The sequence below is a fragment of the Choloepus didactylus genome, chromosome 6 (assembly GCF_015220235.1).
Source record: "Choloepus didactylus isolate mChoDid1 chromosome 6, mChoDid1.pri, whole genome shotgun sequence".
Lineage (NCBI taxonomy): Eukaryota > Metazoa > Chordata > Mammalia > Pilosa > Megalonychidae > Choloepus > Choloepus didactylus.
The window spans coordinates 82266037-82293214 of NC_051312.1; the positions used below are offsets into that span (position 1 = coordinate 82266037).

At 37.2% G+C, this 27178-nt stretch overlaps 2 protein-coding genes and 2 pseudogenes across 2 annotated transcripts; 2 read left to right on the forward strand and 2 right to left on the reverse strand.

Annotated features, from left to right (window-relative positions):
- Window positions 1-388: 388 nt before the first annotated feature.
- LOC119537132 (olfactory receptor 51A7-like) lies at window positions 389-1330 on the reverse strand. The gene has a single exon (XM_037839716.1). The coding sequence runs from the start codon at window positions 1328-1330 to the stop codon at window positions 389-391; it is 942 nt and encodes a 313-aa protein (XP_037695644.1).
- Window positions 1331-11312: 9982 nt separating this feature from the next.
- LOC119537133 lies at window positions 11313-12264 on the reverse strand (annotated as a pseudogene).
- A 929-nt stretch (window positions 12265-13193) lies between these two features.
- Window positions 13194-13881, forward strand: LOC119536446 (annotated as a pseudogene).
- A 4274-nt stretch (window positions 13882-18155) lies between these two features.
- Window positions 18156-27114, forward strand: LOC119536410 (olfactory receptor 52E2-like). Its single transcript, XM_037839183.1, has 2 exons — window positions 18156-18179; window positions 26176-27114. Exons 1-2 carry the CDS (start codon window positions 18156-18158, stop codon window positions 27112-27114), a joined length of 963 nt encoding a protein of 320 aa, XP_037695111.1.
- Window positions 27115-27178: the final 64 nt, after the last annotated feature.

The following is a 27178-nucleotide window of genomic DNA, read 5'->3' on the forward strand; positions in this document are numbered from 1 at the left end:
CATGCCAAAGTAAATAGCACCTTTGATTGCTTTTTCCTAACTGGACATCTTTATCTTTTAGAGTAATATATTAAAGATTTCAGTACTCATACTTTGCATAGTGTTGCTGTGGTTGGTGTTGATAAAGTTACATAGTTGGTTGTGAAGACATGTCAAAATGGGAAAGGAGGTGGCTAAATTACTTATAAGCATATTGTGATCCAATACCTAATTCTCAAGATATCTAATCTGGAATGATATGTCAATATCTTGAAATTGTATTGGCCTACTGGAAATAATCAAATTATGTTGTGTTCAATTTCTATTCTTCCATTCTCATTTATAGGACCCTATATTTGTGCAGAAATTACCAACTGAGCTGGTTTTTCTTTGCAGCTGAAATTGCCCATCAACCTTGTTTCTCACATAACGTCCCCCGGATCAGACTTCTAATCTGCTGATTCTTCACAGAGTACACAATGGGATTCATTAGAGGAGGAACCAAAAGGGAGACATTGGCAATAATGATTCTAATAACAGGAGAAGCATTTTTGGCAAAGTGATGCAGAGTAGCCAAGGTGAAAATAGGTATATAAAAAATGAGTACAGCACAGAAGTGGGAGGTGCAAGTGTTGAGGACCTTGAGGCGGACCTCGTGTGAGGCAATGCCCAGAACAATTTTCAGTATCAGCATGTAAGACACAGAAATGCACACCAAATTTAGCATAGCTATAAAAACCACAAAAAATCCATAGATAATATTGACTCTGTTGTCAGAACAGGCCAGCTTCATGACATCCTGGTGAAGGCAGTAGGAGTGGGATAAAAGGCTTTTCTTACAAAATTTCAGCCTCTGTAGAATAAAGGGGAAAGGAAGGATGAATAAAATAATTAATCCAGAAAGTACAAGGCCAATTTTAATGACTCTGGCACTGGTAAGAATTGAGGTGTATCTCAAAGGATTATAGATGGCTATAAAGCAATTAATGGACATAATGAGAAGTACTAATGATTCCATAGCTGAGAATCCATGAATGAAAAATGTTTGAGCAAAGCAGGCATTAGGGGAAATTCCTGTGGCATTGAATAAGAAGATTCTCAGCATGGTTGGAAGGGAAGAGATGGACAGTCCCAGGTCAGAAACTGCCAGCATGGAGAGGAAATAATACATAGGCTCATGCAGAGAGCTCTCTGTCTTTATGAAAAACAGGATGGTGCAGTTCCCCAGGATGGCAAGGAGGTACATGAGGCAAATGGGGAGAGACAACCAACTGTGAGCTCTCTCCATCCCTGGAATCCCAATCAGGAAGAAGGTAGAGATTTCCACTTCTGAGGTGTTGAAGGCTGACATTGCAAGCACGTGAGGGAATCAGGATGTGAGAGTCAGCAGAGCCTTCCTGCAGTGGCATAAACAAATCAGCTCAAATGAGTGTGCTTTTCTCATTTGGTAGTTGGAAAGCTGGAGATTCCAGCTATTCTTCTATAATAATGGTTAGGACTGAAAATCTATAAGGTTAAAAAGATACCTTACAAAAGTGTGATTGCAATGTTTGGCTTTGCTTAAACCTTCCTGAAATTTGCCAAGTGATAAGGTTGCCCCAGGTAACTACTACTCCTTCAGCCAGGGCCCTGGAAGGAGACACGGAGATCTGAAACTGATATAAAGCCTACCTAACCCATTGATTGAAGGGAAATTTCCCCCCAGCAGTTCATTGAGCAAGAAAAGTAATTATCTTTTGTTCTAAGCATGTTGTTGAGCACTTAATTAAGCAACATTTCTTCATAAAAGTCTGGGGAGTACCTCCTTTTAGTACTCAGCCTGTCATAGAGGATAAAAAGTTATCTTAGGTTAGTTGTCTTTTTCTTACTCCCTTGTTATGGTTTGTTTGAAATATTTTTTTAAAATTGTATTTTCTTAAATTTTTTTTCGATATAGTTGATTTAAAAAAAAAAAGAGTTAACTAAAAAAATGAAAAAAATATGCAAAGCCCCCTTGAGCTGGTGCAGAATGCAGGGGTATTGGCCTGCCCCACCTCGATGGTCCCTAATGTGCTCACAGACTAGGGGACCGGTGGTTTGATGGGCTGAGCCCTCCACCATGGGACTTGCCCTTAGGAAGACTGTTGCTGCAAAGGAGAGGCTAGGCCTCCCTATAATTGTGCCTAAGAGCCTCCTCCTGAATGCCTCTTTGTTGCTCAGATGTGGCCCTCTCTCTAGCTAAGCCAACTTGAAAGGTGAAATCACTGCCCTCCCCACTACGTGGGATCAGACACCCATGGAAGTGAATCTCCCTGGCAACATGGAATATCACTCCCGGGGAGGAATCAAGACCTGGCATCATGGGATGGAGAACATCTTCTTGACCAAAAGGGGGATGTGAAAAGAAATGAAATAAGCTTCAGTGGCAGAGAGATTCCAAAAGTTGCCGAGAGGTCACTCTGGTGGGCACTCTTAGACACACAATATAGACAACACTTTTTAGGTTCTAATGAATTGGAATAGCTAGCAGTAAATACCTGAAACTATCAAAGTACAACCCAGAACCCATGAATCTTGAAGACGACTGTATAACAATGTAGCTTATGAGGGGTGACAGTGTGATTGGGAAAGTCATATGGACCACACTCCCCTTTGTCTAGTTTATGGATGGACGAGTAGAAAAATGGAGGAAGCAAAAAACAAAAAAAGGCACCCACTGTTCTTTTTTCCTGTAATTGTTCTTTTTCACCTTTATTTTTATTCTTCTTATTATTATTGTGTGTGTGATAATGAAAATGTCAAAAATTAATTTTGGTGATGAATGAACAACTACATAATGGTACTGCACACAATTGAATGTACACTTTGTTTTGTATGACTGCATGGTATATGAATATATCTCAATAAAAAATGAATTTAAAAAAACACACACACACAAGAAGTTAATGAGAAGGGTTTAAGTGCTAAGATAATGCAAGCAATTGAGAAGGTGTTTCTAAGTAGCAATTGTCAAAACATCATTCATATCAGAAATTACAAACCCATATTCTATTTTATTTTAATTATTAATTTAATTTATTGATTGATAGCATTGACTGATTGATTATTGTGGAAATGATGGACAAAGAAAAATGAGATAATATATCTGTCTGGTGAGACAGTGGGTCCAGAACACAGGTTACATAAGGGTCACAATTGAACAAACTGAGTTTCAGGTAAGAGTTGACAATGTAGAAGTCATAAGACTGACACAACTCAGCAGGTAACTCAGCATGATTGGAATGGTACAAAGTATAATTTCCAGATATCTTCAAGAACTGAGTGTACTTCATCTGGCTAAGTGCACAGTTTACAGCTTCTGAAGTAAGTCCACTAAAGTATCTCCCAAAATATCATGCTTGTTTCATTTACCTAGTGTACTAACACAGACTGTGCCTACTGAAATTCTATCTTTCTACACAGCTTAACCACCATATCCTCCATTATATATTCCTCAATCAACCTAATACAAAGTGATCTCTCTCACCTCTAGGTAACCATAATACTGTTTGTGACTTTCATTGATTTCCCTTGGATTATGTCTAAAAGCTTTGTGCGAGTTTCACATTTTACAATGAAGTAATCCTACAATGGCACGGTTTGAGTGTATTGTGTTCCCCAAATGCCATTATCTTTGTGGTCTTGTGTGGGGCAGAAGTTTTGGTGCTGGTTAGATTTTCTTGGAGTGTGCCCCACCCAGCTGCGGGAGATAATTTTGATGAGCTGTTCCCGTGGAGGCGTGGCCCCGCCCATTCGGGGTGGGCCTTGATCCGTGGAGCTATATAAATGAGCTGACTCAAAGAGAGGAAAGAGAGTGCAGCTGGGAGTGATGTTTTGAAGAGGAGCATGCTTGCTAGAGAGGAACGTCTTGGGAGAAAGACGTTTTGAGGCCGGAGCTTTGGAGCAGATGCCAGCTGCCTTCCTAGCTAGCAGAGGTTTTCCAGACGTCATTGGCCATCCTCCGGTGAAGGTACCCGATTGCTGAGGTGTTACCTTGGACACTTTGTGGCCTTAAGACTGTAACTGCGTAGTGAAATAAACCCCCGTTTTATAAAAGCCTATCCATCTCTGGTGTTTTGCATTCTCCAGCATTAGCGGCAGTATTCATGGAAATAAAATATTATTTTTTCATTCTAGATCATCTGTTAGACTCAGTTAACTTGGAAAATTTGATGAGTATTTCATTTCCACTCTTCTTTCATGTATCTCCATGTTCTGCATAGGTAAATGCAGCGATTACATCCTCCACAGAAATCCATCACCAAATATAAAATACCATCAGCATGCTGCATGTTGGCAACTGGTATACATGTGCAAATTGTTAGGACATATTAATAACTATTTCATCATCGTACTAAAATGGTACTATAAATGTATGCTCAGAAACCCAAAAATGCAACATTAACTCCTAAAAACCTGAGACTATAAATATAGCCATTTATCTTTCCTAACATTTGGGATGAAATTATAGAAACAAAAAAACATTATATGGCATACACATTTAACAACTACACATCAACAACAGCAACAACAACAATAACAATAATGTGTTAGATGGTGTGATGGTTAGGTTCATGCGTCAACTTAGCCAGGTGATGGTGTCCAGGTGTCTGGTCAAGCAAGCACTGGCCTAACCATTACTGCAAGGACATTTGTGACTGGTTAATAAACCAGATGGCTAGTTTATTAAATCATCAGTCAATTGGCTATAGCTATGACTGATCACTACAATGAAGGCCTTGTCTTCAGTGATAAGATAATTCAATCAGCTAGATTTAATCCAATGAGTTGAAGACTTTTAAGCAAGACAGATAGAGGACTATCATTTCTTTGGCTAGCCAGCAAGTGATTCCTGAAGAGTTCATCGAACACCTTCATTGAAGTTGCCAGTTTGCTGCCTGCCCTATGGAATTTGGACTCATGCATCCCCACAGTTGCATGAGACACTTTTATAAAATCTTATATTCGTAGATATCTTGTTGATTCTTTTTCTAGAGAACCCTAACTGATACAGATGGGCTCTGCTCCCTTTATCAATATACTGTCACATTTAACACTATAACATGTAAGTAAGGAAGAGTGACATTCCCTTGTCAGAAATAACAATGAATAATACAAAGGATTTCAAATTGCCTCAGGTAATTCTCTGCATTATTTGCAAGCCTAGAACCCTAAAAAAATATTTCTGTACCCCTCTCCAAAGTTATTTATCTCTGGCCTGTAATGAATGACAGCTGCTTTGATTTGTCTACATTGGGATATAACTTTTCAAAGTTGAAAGATATTGGGAACGAAAAACAAGCTGTGTGAAGATGTTTCAAACTTATTAGGAGTACTTGAATTCAGTAACAATTCTATGGAGATTTTACGTTGGGATACATACATATATATGCATATATATATATATATATATATATATATATATATATATATATATATATGTATGTATTTTTTTTTTCTTGAACCTTACCCAAAGCTACTATGAGTTGCAATCATGGATAACTAAATTTCTTCATTTAAATTGTGTTTACTCTGGGAGATATTATGTCAGTCCCTTATCTCATAACTTTTTAAAAAATAGGTTTTTTGAAGTGAACATTTTATTGAAGAAAACTATTTTGACCATGTGCTTTTTCTGTTCTCTCTTTTTTTTCATGATAAATGAAACTTTACTCAAATATGGCTGCCCTTCAGAGCCCCATCTCACTAATAACACCATTTTTAATATACAAACTATGAATTTCCTTTAGCATGGTTTAGAAATGCCAAGGGGTTGAAGGGAATTTGGACTGGATGCTTTATTTCCAGCATTTTTTCCAAGATATCCTACTCATCTTCTTATTGTAGGGCATGGAAACACAAAGGGAAGTTGATGATGAGAGACAATATACATACTGATTATAAAATACATCATTAGAACATGACAATTAAAGTATCCTAAAAATTAGTAGAAGCTATCCATATCTATAGATTAATGCATGTTAAATGTGTCAGACCAACTGGAAATGTGTGTAAATGTTCTCTCTAGATGTAGCACACTGTGAATTTAGTTTCTTGGTGGAATTGTGCTGGTAATCCTGCATGGCACAGGGGAGGGGATTTGCATATGGGATAAAGGTTTAAAATCAAGATAATAAAAGTAAATAAATGTATTAATGTGATAAAAGATTATTAATTATTCTTAAATAATATTAAATTTGAAGTGTACTTAAAATGAGACACAATATGCAAGTTTAAAAAGTCACTAAAAACCAATGTGAGATGTACTTTGGATAAAGGAAGCTATTATGATTTCACTATGTACATCTTCCTATCTCTAAGAGAAAAGAATAGATAATGTGCTTAAGGTGCTCACAGGAAGTAAATTTCACAAATAACCATATAGAGATATGCCATTTTACCACGCTTCATTCATTCCTTCCTGAGAGTTTCTGTGAGGTCACTAGTCCACTAATTCATGCTCTTTGCTGACATATAGTTACTCTGTATTCCATATTTCTGGATCCTGAAGATTTGGGTTTGGTTCTATTAAGTTACACTGCATAATGGTACAGTGACATGCCCCACAGAAAATTAGTTTGTAAACTCCTGAGCAGCCACCCTTGTGTTCTGTTTCACTATTTTTATGTGCACATCAGTTTATGCTGGCAGTAAATGCATTAAGGATAAACAACACACTGCCCTTGATCTCCAGGAATTATAGAAGAGATATGCCCAGATAAGATTACATAAAAATGAGAAAGAACCCTTCAGAAATCCCTATGAACATAGCTGACTTTGAAAATGCATTTTCTCCCTGCACTTGTTTGAGGGTAATCTGCATTTGCAAAGCGTCAAGTCTGATATGGTGGTCTTATATTGCATTCCACAAATAAAAACAGTTTAGAAGAGGAAGAAGTTGACCATTTCCTTAGACATATAGAGGGAGACCTAAATACATTAAGCACACACACATGCATGTGCTCACACACACACACACACAGAAAAAAAATTTAATTGAGCATGATGAACATGAACCAAATTTCCACTTAGAATTCCCTATAGTCAAGCTCCTTTTAGAAACAAGATTTTCACTCTTTAACCAAAGTATCCTTTTCAGGTATTATCACTTCATTTTTCTCCAGAGAAATGAAGCCACATGGTGCCAGAAAGGGAGACACATGGTGAAGGTACTTGGCAAATGGTGCCTATCAGTTTTTTTGACAAATAAACATTAAGGTATGGGAATAAAGAAGGAATAGAGACAGTAGAGACCACACCCCATACCTCAGTGATGCCTTCTGAAAAATGATACATTTTGAATTCAAACTTTGAAAGTTACCAGTAACTATCTTATTTTACATGCAAATTTAGTTCTTTCTTGCAGAGAGAAACCAAGGCAGTTGCAATAAACTTAGTTGTGACCTTCTGGAATACTATCCTATATTCAAATAAACAGACTTAGATATTTACTTGATATCCAACGTTAAAAACTGAAAGCAATTTCAGAGGGCTATTTCCCCCTATTGTAATGGAGCCTTACAATCAGAAGAATAAACATTCAACCCCAATAGGAGAAGAAACTTGGTGATTTGAAACCTAAAATTTCCTCTAAAACTCAGTTGTCCATGATCTGCAGGGTCTTCTGATCTGAAGATCACTTAAAAACATAACCAATGGAAAGTAGAGGTAAAATTACCTTCTTTAAGTTACATTCATATCCTCAAGAATTAAAGAAGACAAGGACCCTTCTTTGAAGTGAATGCATGGCACACATGTTCACAAATCTGCTTAGTTCTCACACCATAGAAATCAGGAGTTAGGTCAGGGGGCATGACCACATAGAGTTTGGCAACAAGAATGTGGACATAATTTGCCAATTTAAGAAGGTGGGATTTTTTTTTGGTTCAAATAGCTGATGAAGGAGAAGAGGTGGGGGGTATACAGAAAACACACATAACTCCCACATGTGAGTTGCATGTGCTCAGTGTTTTGTGATGGCATCTCAAGATGGGAGACAGAACACAGCACAAAAGTTGTAGGCATAGAAGACTCCAACCAGTGCCACATCCAAAATAAGATAGGTAGCCACAAAAATCATGCTGATGGCAGTGATGGGAATGCTGGCACAGGCCAACTTGGTGATGCCCATGTGATCATGGTAGGAGTGGGCAATCATTTGAGCCTCATAGAAGGGTCCATGATGGATCAGGTAGACAATGGGCAACATGAGCAGGACTGGAAACACTATAATACCCAATTCCTGCTGGCTCTTGGGGTGTCAGAATGGTTGTATAGAGGAGTGGTTCACAGATGCCTATGTGGTGGTCAAAGGCTGTAGCTAGCAGAACAGCAGAGTCCATTCCTGTGAAGTTGTGTGTCAGACACTTCTGGGCCATACAGTCTCCAAAACCTATTTCATGTAGGTCAAACAAGAAGATCCCCAACATCCTTTGTGCTGTGAATTTGGGGAAGGCCAGATCTATGTCTAATAAGGTGGTCAGAAGTAGAAAATGGGATCATGCAGAATTCAGTCACACCAGATGATCAGTAGAATTACTGTATAGCCCAGCAGAGCCATTGAATAAAGAAAGCAATAAAGGAGAGAGCTCCAGCCCTGAGATTACCTAAGTTCCAGGGTGCCTGTAACAAGGAAAAAGGTGTCTGGGTGGAAAGTGGTAATGTTGGTATTGAACATCTTGCCATTGATGTGAAGTGGTTGACCATGTCTAGAAGGAATAGAAAAAAAAAAATGGAAAATGTTATCAATGCTTACCTGAAACCTCCTCTAGTAATCTAGATTTCTATCTGTATTTTCTTGTTAGAATGGCTTGAGTTCAAAGCCAGCCAGATATAGACATACACCTTAGGTGGAAAGACATAAAATTTGTGATGAATCTTTCCCCTGAAGATGTGGGAAACAATATCTTATACTCATTTGCTGTCACTCCATCCAAAACCTGGAATAAATTTTAAAACCATGAAACAGATTTATGTTTTTATTGAAATAGTCTTTGAATACAAAATACACGTAATTTAAGCAGACCAACACAGAAAATCACACAAATACAGATACACTTGCACACAGAACATTAACAATACATACAAAAACCTAGGTGTACATAGGTTGTAAAATGATGGAAAATCCAGAAAATTTCTTAAGCTGATACATAGTTAGAATATCACAATCAAAATGAAGTTAACTTTCATTTATTCATTTACTTATAAACCCAAAAAGATCCATTGCACTGAAACTCACACATTAAAATAATTACAGAAGACTGTGAAAACAATAAAACTGGAAATCATCTCCAACAGGGAAATTTCTACCTCTTGGCTAGTGGTATTATGATAGAAGTTAAAGAATCTCCAAGTTTCTTGTAGTTGCCCAATTACCAGAAATATTCCAAGATATCAAACAGTTGTATCCTTCCCACTGTTTATGTGGATGGAGGGAGGGCAGTGAGGAGCTTTGTTGAAAGGAAGGTATTTGAGAGAAGTAAAAACTGTTTCCAGAGACAATTTTAGTATTCACAATTAGCCCAAAGAAATTCATGCTACAGACTTACTGTGTTGTATCTGTGATACTTCTTTATTTCCATTTTTCTTTTTTTTTAAACAGAAAGAACAAGAAAAGCCAAGATGGGATTAAAGAAAGAAGGAGCAGAAAGTAATGGGAAGAGAAGGAAGGAAGGAATAATAAAAGAAGAAAGGAAAGAAGGAAGGAAAGGTCTTAGCTGTAAATGAGTTCAGATAAAACTGTGAAGGAAAACTTCCAAAATGAAACTCTCATTACTTATCCACAGCTCTTTGTATCTAAATTTAGCACTGGAAGTTAAGTAACTGAGTCAGTTAATCCTTTATGAGTGCTTTATGTCTCAGTCTTAAACTAGGAAATATCATAGATAATATACAGGCTTTGGAGATAATTAACTTGGACATATATTTGCAGTTCCACCATTTCTGGCCATGTAACTTTTAGCAGTTAGTAAACTTTGGTAAAGTAAATATTTCTGGAGAGAGATGAAAAAGAGGAAGGAGAGAGAGAAAGGGGGTGCAAGGTAAGAAAGAGAGAAACAGAAAGAGAGAGGCTTGATAATAAAGAAGGAGAGAAGAAAATGAGAAATACCCACTTAAATGAGATAGGTTGGTGAATGCACAAAAGAGTATGACAGACACTCTAAATCCTACTTTAAATTTACAGATTCCAGGAATGAGCCTGACCCTGGCATTGAGGGGTTGAGAATGCCTTTTTGACCAAAAGGGGAAAAGGAAAGGCAACAAAATAAGGTTTCATTGGCTAAGAAATTTCAAATAGAGTTGACAGGCTGTCCAGGAAGTTGCTCCTATGCAAGCTTCAGCTATATATACCAGATGGCCTAGTATGATAAGCCCAAGTCCATAGTAGTCCCCCAAACCTTAAAGAATACATTGATCCTTATCTGAGACTCTATAAAAGTTTCACTCACTAAGTTTATACTTCAGAAACTTAAATCCTCCAGAGAAATCTTATACCAGCTAAGACCCAAAACACAGAGGCAATAGCCTCTTCAAGAAGATCAACCAGATGTGTCCCTTTTTCCCATTATGTTGACATCCTTTTCAACAGGAACAAGTTTGAGCTGTCACTGCCTAGACATCCCTGAATATGGGAACAGTAATTAAACTACAGGAAGGCGTAGCAACAGACAAGATGGAATTTAACAAACAAAATGAATACTGAAACTGTGTATAATTTTCTTTTTTTTTTTAGTTCCTTGGGTACTAGAATAGCTAGAAGCAAAGAATTGAAATGGTGGAACTGTAACCCATGGCATTCTTTGAAATTGGCTCTGTAGCAACTTGTTAAATTGTAATTTGAAAGTTATCATCATTTTTATATATGTTATATTTCCTAATAAGGAAATAACTGAAACTATGGTACTGTAACATAACATTTTTGGAACTTTCCTATATAACTTCTCGTTAAATTGTTAGTTGAAACTTATTACCTTTTGCATATATTTCAAAATAAGGAAATAAGTGAAACTGTGGAACTGTAACCCCCCCAAAAAAAACTGATAAAATAAAATTTAAAAAAAGTTTAAGACAAACACTCTAAATCCTATTTCAAATTTATTGTCTTCAGTGATCAAACAACATATAAGGTCTCCACTGAGTCTCATTGATGACCTGAATTCAATATTAAAGTTTCCATTTTTGCTCTCTGGATTTATTTAAACACTTACAAATGGGAGCCATTATGAATAAACCTTTCTGTCTGGCACATTTATATCCATTTAATACAAAATACAAAAATAAATTTTGTTGCCCATCCATCTTACATGTATTAGATGTTAGACCTTTATCATTCCTTCTTTCGCTAATAATATTTTCTTTACATGGTCATAGATCTGCTTGGTTCTGATTCCATATATGATAGGGTTGAGCACTGGTGGAACTATGATGTAAAGATTGGCCAGAAGAATGTGGATATAGCGGGGGACATTCTGGCCAAAGTGATGTGTCATAAAGGAAAAGAGGGCTGGTATATAGAAGGCAAGAATTACACAAACTTGTGAACCACATGTGCTGAGGGACTGAGTAGTGCTTTACGGGAAGAAAGATGGAAAACAGCACAGAGTATCTGAACATAAGAAAGAGCTATGGCTATAATGTCCAAAAATAGAATAGATATGGCACCTAAGCCATAAATAATATTGATGTTGATACCGGCACAGGACAAGCAAGCAAGTCCCATATGCTCACAATAGGTATGGGGGATGACATGATTCCCACAGAAGGGCAATCGCAGTATGAGAAATACAAATGGAAGATTTACAGTAAATGACTCCACTAATACAGCTAGACAAATCACAGAAACGACCTTGTTGGTGAGGATGGTGCTGTATCGCAGTGGGTTGCAGATGGCCACATAGCGGTCATAAGCCATTGCTAAGAGGACTGCTGACTCCATCCCAGTGAAGTTGTGAATGAAAAACATCTGGGTGAGGCAGGCATCAAAGATGGTCTCCCTGAGGCTAAACCAGAAGATGCCGAGCATCTTAGGGATGGTAGCTGTGGAGATGCCCAAGTCAGTGGTGGCCAACATGGCCAGGAAGTAGAACATGGGCTGGTGAAGGCTGCTGTCAGCCTGAATCACAAAAGAATGGTGAAGTTTCCTATGAGTGCAATCACATACACAGCACAAAAGGGAAAACTGATCCAGATGTGGAATGCTTCCAGTCCTGGAATCCCCGGCAGTAGGAAGGATGAGGGATGGAACTGAGTGTCATTGGGCAGGAACATCCTGCTTGGTGAGGCATAAGCATAAATCCATGATCCTTACATATGTGTGCTGGCCAATCTGCAGATTTGTAGACCTAAGGAAAAATAAGAATGTCAGAAAATTATATTATGTAGAGAGCACTCTATAGTGCTCAGTGCAACAGCTCTGTAAGAATGTATGAAGTGAATTAAAATGAGAGTTCTATATAATGTTTATCTTTGTTAGCATATCTTTCTGTTAATTTGCAATGGCATTGTCATAAATTATGCTAGGATTTTGCTTTTGCCTACTTCATTATTTACCTTCCATCCTCATCAGCAACTGAATAGGAAGGAAAATATAAATTATGACTTAAACCTTACATACAGAATTCCAACCTCCCCATAGTAATTAACAGAAACCTAATCTTACCATGTTCACTGCTTCAGTAAGGCACTTAGAGCCTTATTGAGCAGTGAAATGAGGGAAGCAAAGCCAAGGAGAAGAGTGCCTACAATGAAACAGGTCACAGAAGGAACAGAGCATGTGGAGAGGTAAACAGGGAGCTCCTAGGAAGAAATGGTCAACATTTGCAAGGAAGCAATACTGAGGGCAGGAGATGCTGTTGGCAGGAAACGTTCTCAGAAAGGTCTATAGGAATAGAGGCTTTTTTCCCATAATGTTCTAGAGTAGTAAGATAGTGAATAATTTGGATAGTGGTTAACACCAGGAATGGAATTAGGATTTACTCAGGATGAAAAATTTTCTTCCAACAGCAGCCTGTCTTTTATTAAATACAAATTCTTGTATTCTTAAAAAAAATCCAAGATCAGGAATCTAGACAGTATTCGCAGAAATCCAAGAGCAACACTGTTTTCCTTTTTTCAGCATACAGTGAAATAGATAATCAGTAAAGGGAAATTAACATGCAATTGAGAGTCCTTTCCTTTCCGTGGAGTGCCATGGCAAAATGGCAGTGCAAATTTCCAGGTAGAGGAAATGAGTCCCTGATGGTATCTTCAAAGCTGAACTGACTTAGTTTCTCGCTCAGGAGTCTGCTGAAGATGAGTACTGTGGAATTGAGGTTCGAGTTACATCAACCAGGTCAGGGATCATTATTCTGGCCAGCAGGCCACAGAATGTTCTTGGTGAGAAAGCTGGCCAATTTGGGAATTAACTGCTGTAGTTCAGAAGAGGTTTGCCATCCCCAAGGCAATGTAGAGCTTTATGCTGGAAAGGTGGCTACAAGAGGTCTCTGTGCCCAGGCCCTGGCAGAATCTCTGCATTACAAACCCCTAGGAGAGCTTGCTGTGCTGAGCACCAGCTATGGTGTGCTGCATTTCATTCCGGAGAGTGGGGCCAAGGGCTGCAAAGTTGTGGTATCTGGGAAACTCCAAGGACAGAGGGCTAAATCCATGAAATTTGTGGACAGCCTTATGATCCACAGTAGGGGACCTTGTGAGCCATGTGCTGCTCAGACAAGGTATGCTGGGCATCAAGTGAAGATCATGCTGCCCTGGGACCCCAGTGATAAGATTGTTTCTAAGAAGCCCCTGGCTGACTCTGTGAGCATCATGGAACTCAAAGATGAGATCCTGCCCACCACTCCCATCTCAGAGCAGAAGGGTGATGAGCCAAAGACATCTGTCATGCCCTAACCAGTCCTACTGCATTGTCAGCTGAATCTGGAATCTGAATGTTGCTTCATGAAGCCCTTTAATAAAACTTTTCACAAGGGCACATGACCTGATTTGATGGTATGTCTAGTGTTCAGACTCACTGAGGGTCATGTTAGCCCATGTGGAGTTGGTGCTTAGGGTTGCCTGGGCTAAGATGTTTCATTGCTTTCTCTCAAGCCCTCTTCGTTTGCAGAGCTAACCAGAGAAATAACTAGGGCAGTAAATCTGGAGACAGTAAAATCTGATAGCTTGCAGGGCAATACCTTCATTAACTAATCTGTAGTTCAGTGTTATAGGATCAGAAATGTGTTATATATATATTTATTCCTCCCACACCACCCATGGCACTGGTAATCTCTAATCAACTTTCTGTCTATGAATTTGCCTCTTCTATGTATTTCTTATATGTGGAATCATGATATTTGTCCATTGTGTCTGGCTCATTTTGCACAGCATGAAGTCTTCAAGGTTCCATCCATGTTGTAGCTTGTACCAGAACTTCATTTGTTTTTCAGCTATATGTATGAACCACATTTTGGTTATGCATTCATCTCTTAGTAGGCACTTAAGTTAATTTCACCTTGTGGGCATTGTAATTAATGCTATGAATATTGGCATACAAGTAAGATATTTTCAGGATTACTTTTCTTGATGAATAAGGAAATATGTATTTTATGTAGAAAATAAATACACTGACCATTGTATGTTTGGCAGTGCTCTGCTGTAGGTGTTGCACATTACACATATTCTCATGTAATCCTCAATATCTCTTTACAAGTGTAAAGAAATTTGCTGGTATAACTGAAATATAAAAACATTTTAAAAAGTAGGAAGAACATTGAAATAGTCAAAAAATATGCAGTTCCTAATCAGTAAAGTGAAATTTACTTTAGATAATTGCAAAGCTGATTGCTTAGGCGGAAAAATAAACTACTCTTGATTTTTGAAAGAGGAGCGATGATATGTTCTTACTTGTATATAAATTAATGGGAAATGTATATTTCTCAGTGCAGATAATTATATTCTACACTGGGTCAGAGTCTGAGTATTTAGTAAGTAGAGAGACAGTGTTATGAAAAACCAAGTAGATAGCTTGGGACAAAAATAGAGACCAAGGAAATAGTGTAGATGTCTTCCTTATGTCATAACCATAAATTAAGTGTACTGGTTAAATCAGAAATCTCAGCATCAACCCCCTTCTCTCTCTACACATTTAAAAAAGTACTATTAATTCTAATTCTCTGGTATGTTTAAAATAAGAACATTTGTCTCCATCTCAATGGGACTAGTTCAAGCCATCATTTTGTCTTATGTCGATTACTGCATGGTTATTTCTAGTGCTTTAAGAGCATGAATACTGCAGTCAAATTGTGCTTAAACCCAGCTTTCTACTTTTCTGTTTTAACCTGAAGGAAAGTAAATAACAAGAATTACCTGTATGGAGTGTCATCTTGCACACATAATTTACAGTCCCTATACCTCAGTTTTGTTATCCATATAATAGAGACAATAAAGATAAATAATCCTTAAATCTGTTCTTAGTTGGTTAGTAGACTTATTTTTTTCTAAAATTCACACATTGTTTTCAGATTCAAATCCAAATGCTTTTACTATATTGATGACCCTTCTTAATTGAGATCCTGTTCATTCCCTAAGTTTAGACCTTAGTCTTCTTTCCCAAATATGTATCCCTTGTCTCTTCCCATTCCTGTCTACCTTCTCCTTTCCTTCAGTCCATCATTGAGACCTTGGGATGTACCTGTGAGTTGGGGGACAAGGAAGACTCACAAGTGAGGACCAGGATGGAGTCCTGTGTCCACTTTTTTCTATCTCCTCTATATTTATGAGGACACTGCTGTTTGCCTGCGAGGAGCTTTCAAAAGATAATCCCCTAGAGCCAGTTTCATAAAGTGCAGAAGATCTCTAAGGATCTAGTTTTGAATCTGTTTCTGAATCAAGGAAAGGAAGCCATCAGGGAGACCTGGATCTTTAGGAAATGAAACTAAAAAAGTGAGGTTTCTTGAGTTACTTGTAAGTCTCCAAGAACATTTATTACCTTACTCTATGTTAGAGCACACAATTATTTATGTAATTCATTATCTCACCATCCCAGACCATCATTTAGGGAGGCAATGTAATTTTTTGTTCAAGAATAAGGGCCCTCAAGCCAGACAAATTTTTGCTCTACTTGTGAATCTATCAATTTACTAACTAAGGTGATATTGAGTTTGTTATTTAAAGTCACTACTTTCTTTTGTTTTATTTATTTTTTCTGTTACTCCCTCTTGTTTGTCTGCTTCAAACTATTGCTCATCCATGATTAATCTCAAAATGAAATCATTGACTGTTTCAAATGTTTTTGTTGACTTTTACTGTTATGATTAAATTTCTAAGTATTTCTAATATGCAAAAGTAACACAAAATTTATAATAGACCCCTATACACTCATCAGTAATTCTGAGCATCTAATGTGCATTTCCCTCTCCAACAATAGATCCTGAGGCAGTGATCATTATTATTCCTCTTCCTCCCTTTCTGCTACCTAGGCCGGATTCCCCTTATCATGGCCAGGAAGTGCACCAGCAGGTACTGTCAGGGTGTGGCTGCAATTGCCCTTTCTCTGTTACCACATCATGGAAGAGTCAAGAGTCTCCCGATTGATTTCCCTGAATTTCAGACATATTCCTTTCTGGTCTTCCCATGTAGCTACAACCCTGGCTCTTCAAGCTAAGCAGGTTCAATTCCCACCACCTGAGATTATCGTCTTTATTTCCTTTTTGTTCACTGGTATGAGAACACCAATGAGGCTAAGAGCTGAGTCTTCTATTCTATAATCAAGCAAAAATAAGAGATCTCTGAAGGAATGTAACATCATTCTAGGCCAAATATTTTGTCTAAAATATCTGATATGCAATGGCTGGCATGACCTCAAAAATAGGCACTCAAAAAACAGACCAAAGAGTATGATCAAAAACCAAGAGAGACCACAAACTATGTAATTAGACCACAGGCCATACAGAAAACAGCTATCATAAAGAGATGATATATGTATCAATTATATATTATATCTAGTACATAAAATAAAACATTAAAACATTGGCAGAAATCTGGATAGTATAAAAATAATTTAAATATTAGGCTTAGATTTAGATCAAGAGAAATGTAGTAAAATTGAGTATGAGTCAGAAAACATCTCTAGAAAAGCAGAGGGGGGTAAATGAGGAAATTAAGCAAAAGAATTTCAGAGTAGTGGTGTATAGAGTAAAAATATCTAAACATGAAGTTAGATTTCAGAAAGGAAGGAGGAAAGGAATTGGGCAGGGTATATTGTTGAGAAAAAATATCTACTTTGTAAAAATAATGAAAGACACCAAGTCATTTTCAATACCTGTTCTTTTGTGCCTATTTGTTGAAGCACTTGTATGGAGGCAAATCCCACCAAGATAGGGACATATATTAGATGTTTGTTTCCTCATTTATGAGTCAGTTGGATACTCATGAACAGATTGGTAAAGAAAAAATCTGATTTCATATAGATTTTGTTTGCTTTATGAGTCTGCACATATTTTACTGAACACAGTAAATTTTTGTTTTATGCTGTTGGTCATCAGCTGTGACAATAAGTTATTTGAGATTATCTTCTCTGCCACAATTCTTTCTCATTTACGGACTTTGTTGCTCCACTGCCAGTGTCAGAAATAAAAGGTAGCACATGCCTTTACATTTTTCTGTCAAATTCTACCATTGTTGGCTTGGACAAATATTGTTGTCTGGTGAAAAAACAAGTTTCTGTCTTGTTTCCACAGTCACTTCTCCATACTTTCATATTCTATTTTTACAGAATAAAGGATTTGTGCATCTATTTCCCTCCTCATTGCCCTCTAGTGTCTCCACTGTATACACTCTATTCCCCTACATACCACTGCTTCAGTTTACTTGGCTATACAAAGGATTAATAAGTAGTAACTGCTTCTTAGAATATCACAGTGATTCAGAGAGTTAATACTACAAAATATTGAAAGTTATATCTGGCTCATAGTGCCTTCAGTTCTTCCAAGTACATACCCAGTGTCAGGATTGTGGAATCGTGTGACAACCCTGTACTTAGCTTCTGAGGTACTGCCGCACTGCCCTCCAGCGGGGCTGCAAAGTTCTACTTCCTCACCAACAGTGAATAGATATATCTCTTTCTCCGCATATCCTCCAACACTTGTAGATTTCTGTTTATTTTTTAACATATTTATTCACACATCATGCCATCCATCCTAAGATTACAAGCAGTGGCTCCTGGTGTAGTCACTTATAGTTTTGTGGTAGCCTCGCAAAGTATTGTACTATCCATTTCTTAACCTTTACTGTTAATCTAATTGAATATTTTCTACCCTGTAAGCATTGCCTGTGCTCTCTAGCTCTCAGAGTTTGTTCATTATATTTAGTTCATATGAGTGAGACCATATGGTATTTGTGCTTTTGTTTCTGGCTTACTTCACTCAACATAACGTCCTCAAGTTTCATCCATGTTGTTGCATGCATCATGACTTTATTTTGTCTTACAGCTGCCTAATATTCCACCATATTTATATACCACAATTTGCTTAACCATTCATCAATTGATGGATATTTTCACTGTTTCCGTCTATTGGCAATCATGAATAATGCTGCTTTTAACATCGATGAACAAATGTCTGTTTGTGTCCCTGCTTTCAGATCTAGGTACACACATCCTATCACAAGCTTTTTAAGATACTGCCCTACATTTTCTTTGAAGACTTTTATGGTCTAACTCTGATGTTTTGGTATTATATCCATTTTGAGTCTATTTTTGTATAAGGTGTGAGATGGTATCCTCTTGCAGTCTTTTGGATATATATATCCAGTTCTTTAAGTACCATTTGTTGAAGAGGGTGTTCTGTGCCACATGGATTTGGCTGCCATGTCCAAAATCAGTTGTCCATAGGTGAGAGGGTCTGTGTCTGAACTCTCAACTCCTTTGGTTGGTATATATATCTTTATGCAATTACCATACAGTTTTGAACACCAAAGCTTTGTAGTATGCTTTAAAGTCAGGTACTGTGAGATTTCCCACTGCATTTTTCCTTCTCAAGATGTTTTTAGCTATTTGGGGCACCCAGCCTTCCAAATAAATTTGATTATTGGTTTTTCTAGGTCTGCAAAGTAAATTGCTGGGGTTTTGATTGGTATTTCATTGAATCTATAAGAAATTTTGGGTAGAACTGATATCTTAACTATATTTTGTCTTCCAAATACGTGAACATTTTATGTCTTTCTATTTATTTAGATCTATCTTCCTTGATTTCTTTTAGCAATATTCTGTAGTTTTCATTGTGGGTTAAATTTCTTCCTAGATATTTGATTCTTTTGATTGCTACTGTTAGTGGAATTTTTCCTTGATTCTTCCTCAGATTGCTATTTACTAGTGTACAGAAATCCTACTGATTTTTGCATGTTTATTTGGTATCCTACCACTTTGCTGAACTTGTTTATTAACTCTAGTAGGCTGGGGTGAGTGATCCTGACTATCAAGGGGAAATAGAACTGCAACTACACAGTGGATGTAAAGAAGAGTTTTCCTGGAATACAGGAGATTCCCTAGGACATCTCTTAATAAGTACTACCATGCCCTGAGATTAAAGTCAATGGAAAACTGCCAAAACCCAATCCAGTCAGGACTACCAATGGCCCAGAAATTTCTGGATTGAAGGTTTGTGTCACTCCACCAGGCAAATAACCACAGCCAGCTAAGGTGCTTGCTGAGGGTAAAGGGAATATGGCATGGGTAGTGGAAGAAGGTAGTGATAAATATAAACTATGACCATGTCACCAGTTACAGAAATGAGGACTGTATTGGTATGAAAATTTCTTCCTTCTTTTGAGTGTGTTTGTATTTGTACATAAAGCAAGTATCTTTGTTTCTTCTTCTATCATATCCCCTTATCATATGACAAAAGTTGTATTACTTATGTTATAGTATTTAAGTTTTAGGATATCAAGTGTAAAAGTGAATATTACCCTATTCTTATTATTTTTGTGTGTGTGCTAATGAAGGTGTCAGGGATTGATTTAGGTGATGAATGTACAACTACGTAATGGTACTGTGAACAATCGAATGTACGATTTGTTTTGTATGACTGCATGGTATGTGAATATATCTCAATAAAATGAAGATTAAAAAAAAAAAAAAAGTGAATATTACCCAAGGACTTGCACCCTATTCTGGAGAGATTTAGTGCATCTCCAGTTGTATGAAGGATAGTTGAGTATTGTTAGGCAGAAAAGTGTGCCTGTTATTGTTTTTTATTTAGAGATTAAGCATGGTTTAAGGTGATGTGTATAATTACCAAGTTGACAGGGGTGGACTGTGATGGTTAGGTTCATGTGTCAACTTGGCCAGGTGATGGTGCCCAGTTGTCTGGTCAAGCAATCAGTGGCTTATCTGTTCCTTCCAGGCAATTCTGTGCACTTAAATCATCAGTATGTTGATTGCATGGATGGCTGATTACATCTTCAGTGGTCAAGGGGAGTGTCTTCCACAATGAAAGAGGTTTATTCTAATCAGTTAAAGGATTTTAAGGGGAAGGTGATAGCTTCATCAATCAGAAGGCAGAACCTTCTTTTTCACTTCAGCCACCTTCGTCAGAGTGCCAGTATGCAGCCTGCCCTAGAGAATTTGGACTCATGTTTCCCCACAGTTGTGTGAGACACCTTTGTAAAATGTCATACTGTTTACAGATATCTCCTATTGGGCTATTGTTTGATAATTACTCTCCAACAGCCTCAATTCCACCCCTGCCAGGGGCTATTGAAATGCAAAAAGATAAGAAGTCAGTGAGAAGAGAGAAAGGACAAAATGTAGGGAGGGAAAAAAAAGGCTTTTTTGGAGCCTGGGAATGGACACCTGCTTTTATGTGGCCCTCCTTCTCAGAGCCCAGCTCTTCTTTAGCAACCCCAGCTCCAAAAATTAGTTAATTAATTTGTTAATTAATTTTACAATTCAGGCTGGGTTGAGCCCCTCTTCTTGTCCTCAGCAGATTGTTGTTTTTTTTTCCTTTTTTTTTCCCTTTCAGGGAGCCAACAGCAAGACAGTCTGTGGGATCTGCATGGGGAGGGGTGCCAGACCCCTGGTCGGGGAACTTACAATGTTTGCTTTGATCTCAGTGTTTCCTCCAATTCCAAAATTGTGTCCAATGTGTGACTGGTTACTGGAAACCCCGTTCTTGGGTGATTACTAGCTGCTCTAGAGGAGAGACGAAATTCTGTGCCTTACCACTCTGCCATGTTGCCCCACTAAAAATGGTTGTATTTGAGATTAACCATGCATGAGTGATAGCGTGGAGCAGACAAACAGAGGGAGCAACTGAAAAAATAAAACAAAAATGTGAGTTTCAGTAAGAAACCCAATGTCACTTTAGTTAGTAAATTGGTTATAGCAACAAGTAGCGCAAAGGTGGTCTGAATACAGGACTCTTATACTTGAAGAAAAATTATACTGCCTCCCTAAAAGATGCTCTGGGAAGGTGCAAGGTAAGAAAAGGTTCTTGGAGACTCACAAGTTACTCAAGAAACCTGACTTGTCTGCCTTCATTTCCTAAGGAGCCAGGTCTCCCTAATGGCTTCCTCTCCTTGACTCAGGAACAGATTTGAAGCTAGATCCTTAGTGACTTTGTGCACTTTACAAAACTGGCTCTAGGGAATTTTCTTTTGAAATCCCCTCCTAGGAAAAAGCTGAGTCCTCAAAAAGACCAAGGAGACAATAAAAAACCGACCCAGGAATCCATCCTGGTCTCAGACTGGTGAGTCTTCCTTCTCTTCCAGCTCACAGTTCATTACTGTTCATTCCTAGACTGAATCAACTGAGGTATAGAGACAGAGTACTTCTGGGAAGAGACAGGAAATAAGTGATCCTTGTTATTTACCTTCTTGACAATACAGCAAATAAATAGTGAAGTTGAGTTTTAACACAATTGATCTGACTGCAGGGTTCCTGTTCTTAAACACTTGAAAATACTGTGCTGTAGTCAACCCAACAAATGATTATGGTTTAAACTAGTCCCATGAGAATGGTGACAAATGTAATGCATTTAATGATATTTTTAGATGTGGAATCAATAATATTTTTCTTTACATGGATGGAGAAGGGGAAAAGATGATTCTTAGATTGCTGAATTGACCAAATCATTCAATGGTAATGACATTTACTGAGATAAAGTTAAGAAAGATTAAGTTTGTGTTTAGAAAAGTGAGAACTCATGAATGCAATTTTAGAAATATTTAATTTGTGGTATTTTGTGAACAAAAGTAATGATAATGATTCAGGAGGTATTTGTATATGTGAATATGAAGCTCAGGAATGGTACTGGGGGCTGGAGACAAATATTTAGGAATCTTTAATATAAAGATAGCAATTGAAACAATGAATATAAGATAAGATATTTTATATTGATTAAATTGAATAAGAAAGAACTGGAGCTCAGGCTGAAGGTTAAAAATCACCAGTATGTAGTAAATGGTCACAGGAGGAAAAGTCCTAAAGAAGACTGGAAGTTTGAAGACAGAGAAGTAAAAAGAAAATCGGAAGAATTTAGTTCTATAACATTTAAATTTCTGGAGCATACAAATATGCTACTGTATAACTCTACAGTTACAAATGTCAGGATTTGAGACAATGGTGATATTTATGATGAACCATTAGATCTTGCTATTAAGAAGTGGTGTGTGAGTATCAATCAGAATATGTCATAATTTTGAGAGTTTCTTCTCTCTGGATAACTTCTAAGAATATATTACATGATTAAATACTCAAACTGAGATAGAACTTATTTCACTTTTGGGTGGGATATTGAAATTAAAACAAATGTATTCCTGAAAATTCTGATTTCATGTAATTATTCTGGGATACCTGTCTCCCTTAAATATCCTTTCTTTATATCCATTGCTCAGGTTCAATATAACTTTTTTTTGCATTCATGATTGTGTATGTCTCAGTTTTAAAATGCCTCAGAAGAGTTTCTGACACATAGAAAACATTCCATAATATCCGCAAAAGGAATTAATAATGGATGGATGCCTGAAGTATTAATGAGAAAATAAGAGAGCAAGTTATCTTTGACCTGAGAAGTCTTTATATCCATTCATTAGTTTCATTCTAACTTGTTACTTGATGTAAAGTGTTAGATGATTCTGGGGCTTCAAAAATAAGTGAAATATATTCTATTTACCATTAAGAGACTCATTTTCAGAACATGTATCTGGAATCTTCAGATACATAAACTGTGTATATCATTTGTGTACAGCTTGATGAATTTTTCACAAATAGTTTACACTTCTGTAATCAGTTTCTAAATCAATCTGCAGAATATTATCATCACCCCAGAAGTCCAATAGTGTTGCCAGATCCCCACGAAGTAACGATTATCCTGACTTTTTAGATCATAGATTGGTTTTTACTCTTTTTGAACTTTGTGTAAATGGCTGACTTCTTTCTTCCATCATTATTTTGTAAGTTTCATCCACATTGATGTATGCAGGTGTAGATTATTCATTGACTTACTATGCCACATTCTCATATTGTATTTATTAATTATACTTATGATGAACTTTTTTTGAGTGTTTCACATTTGAAATTGGATACAGCTGTGCAAACATGAATAATATTTGTGAAACTTCTATAACATATATTGGTAATTTGACTTGTAGGGACAGAGAAAAAGAAGGGATCAAGCACATGTGAGGGCGTTCCCCAGTGCCTGAGGTCGATATATCAAAATTTTGCATTGAAGGATACTTTTAAAAAAATCCAGTATTTTCACGTGCTTTTGTTCATGAGAAGCTCGGCCATGCCACTTTATGATTCATCAAAGCAAGATAAAGGGAATCAAGGAGAAAATGTTGGGGTGCTCCTATAGTAATTTCAGATGGAAAGACTACCTCTGAGAAGGTATGAAATTTCAAAATAGTTTTAAACAAAAGCTTGTAGCTATTCTCAGCTATAATTTGTAATTACTGAAGGCCTTCCCATGAGATAGGAAACTACCCTTACTAATCCTCCCCACCTTCATATATTCCAAACAAGAGGTGTACTGCACCTGGGGTTTAACAAAATTGGTTCTTTTGTTATCTTCTAAGGCAACCCATGTATTAATGTCCACAGTGTATACAGATTTATATAGCTGAGAAATCAGATCTTGTTTCTCTCTCTATGTCCTCTATTTCTACTCAAATTATTTGTATTCATTTGGCAGTGTTTGTCTTCCTGTTTCCCTTGGTCTATTCAGACCACTGTCTGACCACCTATTTAATACACTCTGAACCTTGGTAAGACATAATTATATGAGCTGGAGTATATCATTTCACCGTTATTTTATGTGCAAACACAGAACATAGTACCATGCCTTCCCCCTTGGAAAACCTGGAGAGGAATCTTATTTTTACCTTTTGAAAATCAGCTCTTACATCTATTTCTTGAAGCAAATTTCCCATTAAATGAGAACCTGCTGCCTATGTACATAGTGGTAAAAAAGAATGCTTTGTTGTTTATGGCTTTCTGAGAATACTGCCTACATTCTTGAGCTCCAGAGATGCTATTTTTAGGGAAAAGGAGTTTTATTCAATAAGAGACTGACTGCTATTGGGATTTACACTGAGAATTTGTTCATCTTCAGGTTTTTTTTTTGTTTCTTTGTTTTTGATCTTTTTCACTCATAAGTTTCATGGAAAAGTTTCCCTCCCTGTGTGAATCCAACTTCCATTCCTGCTATCATCCATCACAACATCTTTTAAAAGTATCCACAATTCCAATACAAGACCAAAACATTATGGAAATTGCCTCTATTCCTATTTGAATGGCCACAGTGTGTCTACTGCTAATAGTTTCTCCTACTCATAGTTTTTCTTCTCTTTGCCTTTCCATACATATTGTATTGTTCCTAACGTAATTATCACAGACATTCTTTTCCTTGGTTTTGTTTCCTTTATTACAGTGCCTGGATATTACCTTGATATTTCTTCCTGAAATTGTGGTCATAGCTTTGCTCCTCTGGAATCTTCACATGATCAGGACAAAGACTTTTTTAACTACAAGATGATTACACACATGGATATAGAAATACTTTTGAAATATTCCCCTGTCAAATGCTATAAGGAAGGTATATGAACAGATAAAAGAAGGGTTTAGGTAAATTTGAAAATAATTGAATTATCATGCTCCTATTTTCCAATGCTCTTAATTTTTTCTTGTTTCTTTAGATTTTATTCAACTTCTTTGGCATATGTCTTAAACTCCTAAATTCAGAACTACCTCACCTATAAACTAGAGATGGATGTTGCTATTTTTTAAAATATATTGTATTTTGTAGAAAGGGGAAGGAGTATTTTGTATGTGTGTTTAGTTCCCAGAATATGTAGCATTCATTCCTCTTCTATTTCTAATCTTTGATTTCCCCCCCAGCTTCATTTTCTGCATCTTCCATTAAAAGCATTTTAAACTCCTGGCAAGTCTCTTAAACACATTGAAGCTAAGATCAGTTACATTTAAAATAGGGAAAATTAATGTTCTCCTTTGGGGGTGTTGTTAAAGATTAGAGAAGATTGTAGCACCGGTCTGACATAAAGCATTGCAAATTGTAGGCAGTACCTTGATAATTGGTAATTGATACTACTGTTTTCACTACCATTCCCTGTCTTTTTTTGTAACAAATGATCCAATTTTAATTATTTTAAAATGATTTTAATATTTTTGCTTAAATTTTGATTAATCTGTATATTTATTGAATAGTTATTACAAACCTTGTGGGATAATTCCTGTGTGTTGTCATTCAATGAAATGGAATTATCAAGATCATTACTATATTTAGAACTAGGTGAACCCTTAGTAAAGATTGAAGGGGGATTCTGTTAGTCACAGTGGTGATAGTGAGAGAAGCTGACAAATAAGATGAGTGTTAAGGCAAATTCCTTATCTTAATATCAGTGGTAAGACTATTGGGAAGCTAACAGAAGAAAATACCATATAAAATTCTTTATTTCAGTTCGCTGTATAACTGCCTCCTGGGCTTATCCTTGAAATGTCACTTCTCTCTAGTGGCCTGTACACAGTGCATTTTAAGCTGATAGAATTACCTCTAGAAGAGAATTGAACACAACTGTATGACATTCTTGAATTACTTGTAGGTCTACAAAGCTGCAGGATTCTATCAGGTGCCCTGCAGATTGGGTGAGCACACATTTTGAGGACTGTGGACTTATGTGTGACCAAAGAGAATGTTGCTTTCCAATGACACACAGTTCCATCCCTCCTCCTTCTTGCTGCTGGGAATCCCGGGATTGGAAACACATCACCTCTGGATCGGATTTCCCTTTTTTGCTGTGTATATGATTGCATTAGTAGGAAACATCACCATTCTCTTTGTGATCCAGGCTGACAGCAGCCTACACCAGCCCATGTTCTACTTCCTGGCCATGCTGGCCACTATTGACTTGGGCCTCTCCACAGCTACCATCCCTAAGATGCTCGGCATCTTCTGGTTCAACCTAAGGGAGATCATCTTTGATGCCTGCCTCATCCAGATGATTTTCATCCACAGCTTCACACTTATGGAGTCAGCAGTCCTCTTAGCAATGGCTTATGACCGCTATGTGGCCATCTACCACCCACTGAGATATTGCACCATCCTCACCAACAAGGCTGTTTCTGTGATTGTTTTAGGTGTATTAGTGAGGTCATTTATTTTTGCTCTTCCATTTGTATTTCTCATACTGCGATTGCCCTTCTGTGGGAATCATGTCATCCCCCATACCTATTGTGAGCACATGGGACTTGCTCGTCTGTCTTGTGCCAGTATCCAGATCAATATTATTTATGGCTTAGGTGCCATTTGCAACCTATTGTTTGACATTATAGCCATTGCTCTTTCTTATGTTCAGATACTCTGTGCTATTTTCCATCTTCCTTCCCGTGAAGCCCGACTGAAGTCCCTCAGCACATGTGGTTCACATGTTTTTGTAATTCTTGCTTTCTATACGCCTTCACTCTTTTCCTTTATGACACATCGCTTTGGCCAGAATGTTCCCCGCTATATCCACATTCTTCTGGCTAATCTTTATGTCATAGTTCCACCAATGCTCAACCCTATCATATATGGAGTCAGAACCAAGCAGATCTATGACCGTGTGAAGAAAATGTTATTACAGAAATAATGAATGGCAAAGGAATAACACTTAATACATGAGATTAAATATGCAGTTTTATAAATTATTAGGC

Excerpts from the sequence above, each read along its gene's own strand:
- LOC119537132 (XM_037839716.1), bottom strand. The coding sequence starts at position 1,330 with ATGTCAGCCTTCAACACCTCAGAAGTGGAAATCTCTACCTTCTTCCTG.
- LOC119536410 (XM_037839183.1), top strand. The coding sequence starts at position 18,156 with ATGCCATCCATCCTAAGATTACAA. Across the intron at positions 18,180-26,175 it reads CATCCATCCTAAGATTACAA|AGAATGTTGCTTTCCAATGA; the intron begins GCAGTGGCTCCT and ends GTGTGACCAAAG.